Source organism: Magnolia sinica, chromosome 8 (assembly GCF_029962835.1).
Source record: "Magnolia sinica isolate HGM2019 chromosome 8, MsV1, whole genome shotgun sequence".
Taxonomy (NCBI): domain Eukaryota; kingdom Viridiplantae; phylum Streptophyta; class Magnoliopsida; order Magnoliales; family Magnoliaceae; genus Magnolia; species Magnolia sinica.
The window spans coordinates 58,787,269-58,794,241 of NC_080580.1; the positions used below are offsets into that span (position 1 = coordinate 58,787,269).

General features: G+C 47.9%; 1 protein-coding gene across 1 annotated transcript; it reads right to left on the minus strand.

The window, feature by feature from the left end:
- Positions 1–3,413: 3,413 nt before the first annotated feature.
- LOC131254266 (uncharacterized) lies at positions 3,414–4,394 on the minus strand. The gene is made up of 2 exons (XM_058255257.1): positions 3,900–4,394; positions 3,414–3,803 (listed from the first exon to the last, which is right to left on the minus strand). Exons 1-2 carry the CDS (start codon positions 4,392–4,394, stop codon positions 3,414–3,416), a joined length of 885 nt encoding a protein of 294 aa, XP_058111240.1.
- Positions 4,395–6,973: the final 2,579 nt, after the last annotated feature.

Sequence of the window (6,973 nt, forward strand, 5' to 3'; positions counted from 1 at the left end):
TCTAAGCTTCAATGTCCTTCTAGTAGACACCACTGGTCACGCCGAGCCTGTTGCTGCGGATATGCCCAAGAGCCCCCACGCGTAAAGTTTTTTGAGGATGCTTCGGTCACAGAGGCCGTTGTCGACGCTCTGCCCTCTGTCGCTGTAGCTGGTCCCTCTACTCGAAGGGAATAATCAATTTTACATGTTTTTTCGTAACTAGACTTTCTTTTTGCTTTAATGAGGTTTGTTGGTATATGGCTTGTTCGTGTGCGCTAATTGTTAATGTTTATGTGCTGATTTTAGTATTTTAAGGACCGACCCCCTTTGAGAGGTCCACTCCTCCCCCCCCCACACACACACACACACACGAAAGGCATGCTCAGTCAATCTTGTAGATTTCTGATGGGCCGACTCTCTTTTGTTAGGGAGTTCAGATGTCTCTGGGACTTGAACCCTGAATTCAAGGGGATCCCTATGTAGATTTTCGTGAGTTTTACGTCCCAACCCCTTCTCGAAGGGATCGGTTCGTCAAGTTAACCTCTGCTCATCAGGGGTAACTTTTTCCTCTTGTAGATAGTCTGAGATAAGTCGTGCAAGTAGATGTGGAAGGAAAACTTCTTTTATTAGAGGCCTTAAGAGGCTAGTAGCTTCAGGCAATACATTTATTGAGGGCCTTCAGTGACCATTACATCAAGGGTAGTAGACTTTTAGGTGCTCGACATTCCAGGGGTGAGGGAGCTGACGGCCCTCGAGATCTTCTAAGTGGTAGGAGCCGGGTTTGGTTGATCGGACCATTTGGTATGGCCCTTCCCAATTAGGCCCGAGTGCCTCAGCCCCCGACTCTGTGGTGTTCTGGAAGATTCGATGAAGGACTAAGTCCCCTGGACGGAACCATCTGGTCTTGACTTTAGAATTGTAGAATCGTGCCACCTGTTGATGTCGAGCAGCAACTCAGAGTATGGAGATGTCTCTGGCTTCTTCAAGTAGATCTAGGTTGGCTGTAGTTTGCTTAATATTTTGATTCTCTTAATAATTTTTGACCCGAGTTGTGTGGAGACCAATCTCGACTGGCACCATCGCCTTTGAATCGTAGGAAAGTGAGAATGGGGGTTTCCCTAGTAGACATATGAGTCGTAATCCTATAAGCCCATAGGACGATTGGGAGTTCTTCGGCCCAATTGCCCTTTGCTTTCTCCAATTTTGTCTTGAGATGGTGCTTGATGACTTTGTTGACATGCTCCACCTATCCATTAGATTGCGGGTGCCGAGGCAACGAATTCTCGACACATGCCTCAGAACCTATTGTTGTCGAACTATCTACCATTATCAGAATAATGGTGTGTGGGATCCCGAACCGACAGATGATTTTCTTCCAGACAAAGTCAAACCACCTTCTGCTCTGTGATCTTTGCAATGGGCTCAGCTCTGTCCACTTGGTGAAGTAGTCAACTGCAACGATGGTAAACTTGACCTATCATTTCCCTGTGGGCAGAGGTCCAATGATGTCGATCCCCTATTTGAGTGAATGGCCACAGTCCTCTCATGGGAGTCATTTCTTCTGCGGGTTGCCTCGAAACGGCCATATACCATTGACATTTGTCACACCTTTGAATGTAGTTCTTCGAGTCCTCCCTGATGGTTGGCCAAAAATATCCCTAGCAGAGTAATTTCAGAGCCAGGGGTCATCCACCAGAGTGATTTCCGCAGATACCTTCATGGATCTCCCGAATCACATAATTTGCCTCATCGGGTCAGAGACACCTGAGATAGGGCTGTGAATACCCTTTCTTTACAGGATCCTGTCTAGGATTACGTACCATGCCGCTCTGACTCTCAGCCGGCTAGCTTCCAACCTATCCAAGGGGACCTCGCCAGATGTGGGTAGTTATAAATTGGGTCCATCCAGCTAGGAGTATCATCTACTAGATTGACCATTTTCTTCTCCGTCTGGTCAATGCTCGGATGTTCTATGAACTCTACGGGAATGATTCGTGGGATCTTCCCTTCCGTGGCCGAGGCTAGCTTCATTAGGGTGTTGACCCAGGAATTCTCTGCTTTAGGGATCTGACAGATAGTACAGCTCCAAAATCTTTCTATCAGCTTCCTTGCTTCGGCGAAGTAAGCAACCATCTTGGTCTCCTTAGCCTCGTATTCGGTGGAGATGTGATTCACCACCAGCTGAGAATCACATCGTACCTAGAGAGACTGGACCCCTAGACTGGCCGCCAGCATGAGTTCGGCTAGCAGAGCCTCATACTCTGCCTCATTGTTAGAGGCCTCGAAACTGAGTCTGATCGCGTATTTGAAGGGTGTAGAATCAGGCGCGACCAGGATAATTCCCACTCCAGCATGCTTGGCATTGGATGACCCATCTACATAGAGAATCTATCTTGGTTCCGATACTGTCTCTTGATTACTTGGGAGAATGGGCGGAGGGGCCGTCTCGACTTCGGCACTGATCCCCTCTTCGCTCGGGGTGGTGAATTCTGTAATAAAGTTAGTCACGGCTTGGTCCTTAATCGTTATCCTTGGTCGGAATTGAATATCTAACTCCTTGAGTTCGTTGCCCACTTTGTCAGCCGACCCGACACCTTGGACCTCTGGAGGACTTGTTGAGGGGAGAATCGGTCAGGACAACGATGGAATGAGCCTGGAAGTACGGACGTAGCCTCCGAGCCGAGACAACGAGACAACGCTAACTTCTCTAAAGCCAGATACCTTGTCTCTGCAAGCACCATGGCTTTACTCACATAGTACATGGGATGTTGCTTGCTCCTTACTTCTCTAATCAGGGCCGAACTGACGGCTGAGGCTGAAACCGCCAGATACAAGAACAGAGGCTCGCCTTCTTCGGGCTTGGACAGTAGGGGCAGTGAACATAAATACTATTTTAGGTGTTGAAAAGCCTGCTCGCATTCCAATGTCCACTCTGCCTTCTAATGACCCTTCAATTACTAAAAGAAGGAGAAGCATTTATCCTTGTCTCTGGCTATGAATCGTCTGAGTGCTGCTGCTCATCCGATGAGGCATTGTATCTCCTTAATAGTCCGAGGCGAGCCCATATCGAGGAGTGCCTTGATCTTGTCAGGTTTCATTTTGATGCCCCTCTGGCTGACTTGAAACCCAAGGAATTTACCGGAGCCAACTCCGAAGCCGCACTTTGTGGGGTTCAACTTCATTTGGTACTCTCAGAGGATGGCAAAGGTTTCCCCAAGAGCTGCTAAGTGATCGGACACCTTGATGCTCTTAATGAGCATGTCTTCGATGTAAACTTCCATAGTATGCCTAATCTGCTTGGCGAACATTTGATTCACTAGCTTCTGATACGTGGCTCCAGCGTTCTTCAAGCCAAATGGCATGACCTGGTAACAATAGAGTCCCTTGTTAATGACGAAGGTAGTCTTCTGCCTATCTGAGGGATTCATCGCGATCTAGTTGTACCCAGAGTAAGCGTCTAGGAAGGAGCGTAGTTCGTGCCCCACTGTGCTGTCCACCAGCTGATCAATCCAAGATAAAAGGAAGCTACCCTTCAGGCAGACCTTGTTCGGATCCGAGTAATCCACACAGACCCACCATTTTCCATTGGCTTTTTTAACAATGACTACATTTGCGATCCAATCGGGATAATGTACTTCCTCTATGAAGCCTGCACTGAGCAATACAAAGACTTCATCGGCTATGGCTTCACACAGTTCGGCGTCAAACGGCCTTCTCTTCTTTTTCACTGGTTTGTGATCCGGGTCCACATTCATCCTGTGAACCATGACGTCGGGAGAGATACCAGGCATGTCTCCATGCGACCATGCAAAGACATCCCTATGCTGTCATAAGAAAGTCAGCATTTCAGATCGCTGCTCAGAATTTAATGACGTCCTGAGCTGAACAGTTTTGCTCGGGTCTGCCTCGTCGAGTGGTACTTTCTCCAAGTCTTCCACAGATGAGTCCTCTATAGGTCCTTCAGGATCTAGTACGTTGACGGTGAGCACTTGCTTCACAGACCCTTTCTTCACTGCTATCGCGTAACATCTCTGAGCCTCGCACTGATCGCCTCGGAGGTAGCCTATTCCGCCCTTGGCAGAAAATTTCATCATTAGATGATAGGTGGAGACAACTGCCCTCATTGCATTGAGAGAAGGTCTGCCCAGAATGACGTTGTGCACTGATGGCACATTGACAATGAGGAAGTCTACCATGAGGGTGACTTGATGTTGTCCTTCTCCCGCGATCACAAGGAGGGAGATGGCTCCCTCGGAGATCACCCTTTCTCCAGCAAAGCCATATAGGGGGGTCTTCATAGGTCTGAGGCATGACCTTGAAATCTTCATTCTTTCAAAAGCCTCAGAATAGATCACATCTACTGAGCTTCCGGTGTCGACTAGGATGTGATACACCTTATGGTTGGCTATGGTCATAGTAACCACTAAGGCGTCATCGTGCGGATGTTGGATTCTGCGCGTGTCATCTTTCGTGAAGGTCAAGCTGCACGAGCTGACCTAGAGTTCCTTGCTAGATCGCTCGATTATGTGGGTGTAGTGTTCCAGATCAGACTTCCGAGAGTGGGCTTTCTGACCCTATTCGAGTCTCCTCCACCGGATAAGCCACTGAAGATGGTGCAGATTTTGGCCGGCTCTTCTACGGTGTTATTTAGCTGCTCTTACTCTTCTTTCCGAGCTGTTCTCTCTTCCTTGGTATACCAGCGCAGATGATCCTTACGAATAAGGGTCTCAATCTCATCTTTGAGATCCACGCAATCGGCTATGTTGTGGCCATGATCTCGATGGAAACGACAATACTTGTATTTGTCGCAATGATCTGAGTCAGCCTTCATGCAAACAGGCCAATTCAGAAGCTTCTGCCCTCTGATGTCTAGTAGGATTTGCTCGGTAGATGTGTTGAGGGGGGTTGTAGGAATAGAATTTACTTTCTGGTTTTTTGCTTGGATGACGATCGTGGGGAGCGCGATCATCTGACCCTTTGCTGGATGGCTGAGGTTCCTCATTCCTTGGCCTCTTCCCTTTGCCAGTTGGCTCTGTTACTTGAACATTTTTGCGTGTGTTGGAGAATTCCTCAGCATTAGTGTACTTTTGAGCCCTGGTGATAAGCTCAGCTAACGTCTTCGGTGGATTGTTCCTAATGGAGAAGGCGAACTTCCCCTCTTTTAGACCGTTGAACATTGCAGAGAGCGTCATCTTGTCGTCATAGTCTTCCACCTATAATGCTTCTTCATTGAAACGAGCAATGTAGTCCTTCAATAACTCTTTAGGCTCTTGCTTGATGGTGAATAGATAAATATTCAATTTCCGACTCTTCTTAATGCTTATGAACTGGGTAAGGAATAATCAGCTGAGTTCTGCAAATGAATTAACGAAATTGGGTTTGAGCTGGCGATACCAACTTCGAACGGATCCCGTGAGTGTGATTAAAAACCCCATGCACATCATCAGATCCGTCGTTGTCTGGATCTGTATCTATGAGCAATAAGCTTCCACATGCCCGAATGGGTCACCAGACCCAGAGTATTGGATGATGGGAGGTATCCGGACCTCTATGGCATCACCTCGCTCATGATCGCAAAGGTGAAGGGAGGCTCGGTCTCTTCCATCATCGCTTGAACAGCGGCGGGAACTGATGACGGCTGCTGATACTTTTCTAGCGTTAGAATCTTCTAATTGAGTTCCGCAAACCGTGTTTTTCACAAATCTTTGTTTTCAGCCACTATCCCTTTGGTGTCTTCTTCTTCGAGAGTTCTCCTTCCCCTCCTCTTTCTCAACTCATGACAGAGATCCGTTGGTGCTAGGGCCAAGGTGACCGAGACATTCGTCGGAACCCGAGTTGTTGTATTCCGGACCGGAACGCGGATTTGGGTCGGGGGAGGGTTCTGAACCGAAGCTGGTGCCCGAGTGGGTTGACGTTGAGACCCCTCGAGTCTCATACTCCTTGGTGGGGAAAGGGCTTCCACTACCGGACCAACCGTTTTCCTGAACAGAACGTGGCTGCGGCTCATGTTGCTGCTTCATCTGGTTAATTTGGTCATACAGAGTTTGTATCTCCCTTTACATAGCTCAATACTTACTCGCCCGATTGCGAGAACACTGGAAAGGCCCTGAGGCCGATTCGGCATGAAGTAGCAAAGAGGAACGGGTCTGATCATTTTGCTCTGGTTTCATAGCTGCTACTTTCTTCTTTCCTCTTGTCATTGTACTTAAGAATAAGAACCTAACCTTTTGTATCAGTTTCCCACAGACGGCGCTAAAAAATGTTGAGGTCAAAATCTGGACCACCCTCTACTCAATGCGGTAAACCTCCGATGAACCCTGGTCCTGCACAAGTGGTGAGCAAAGGAGACCCTGGCTGAGCCGGGGGACCCTCCGATACCTAAGTCAGGTCAAGGGAATCTGGGTCTAAGTTGAATGTAGAAAAAGGGGGCAAGATGTTGCGTACCTGTATCAATGGGGCCCTCTCATATTTATACCTGCGTATTAGGTGATCTGTGTCTGTTAATCTCTGCACGATTTACTCAATCAGTTGGATACTGTGATCATGGAGATTTCAACCGCAATCCAGGGATTATGTAGAGTATCATGGCTTAGAGGAGCGTATCTGCAAGCGAAATATCTGGTCATGTCTGCATAAGGAAATTTCTTAGTTCAGTGTCCGGAATGTATACATATAACTTCAGCCTCGGGCTCTAGGTCTTCGAACTAAGATGCTTCTGACCCCAAGCCTCGGTCCTTGACTAGTTGTTAACAAAGATAGAGGCTAGGAGCTGAGACGGGCTTCGGCCTGGGGCTGAGGGTGGGCTCGTCTTCACTTGTCAATCATGCACTTCTGAGGTCTCCTTTCTGAACTCCGAGGTAAGTAGCGGACTTAGCTCGCTGAATTGGATTTCCCCGTAATAATAGGTACTAAAATGGGTTCGAAAATCGGATGCTTGGAATGAATTTCTCGCATATATTGCAGTGGGCCCACCCAGCATCTTTGTGCAGAAACT

Coding starts and splice junctions, on each gene's coding strand:
- LOC131254266 (XM_058255257.1), bottom strand. CDS start 4,394: ATGACCATAGCCAACCATAAGGTGTATCACATCCTAGTCGACACCGGA. Junction 3,804..3,899: donor CTGTGGAAGACTTGGAGAAA/GTACCACTCGAC, acceptor TTCTTATGACAG/CATAGGGATGTCTTTGCATG.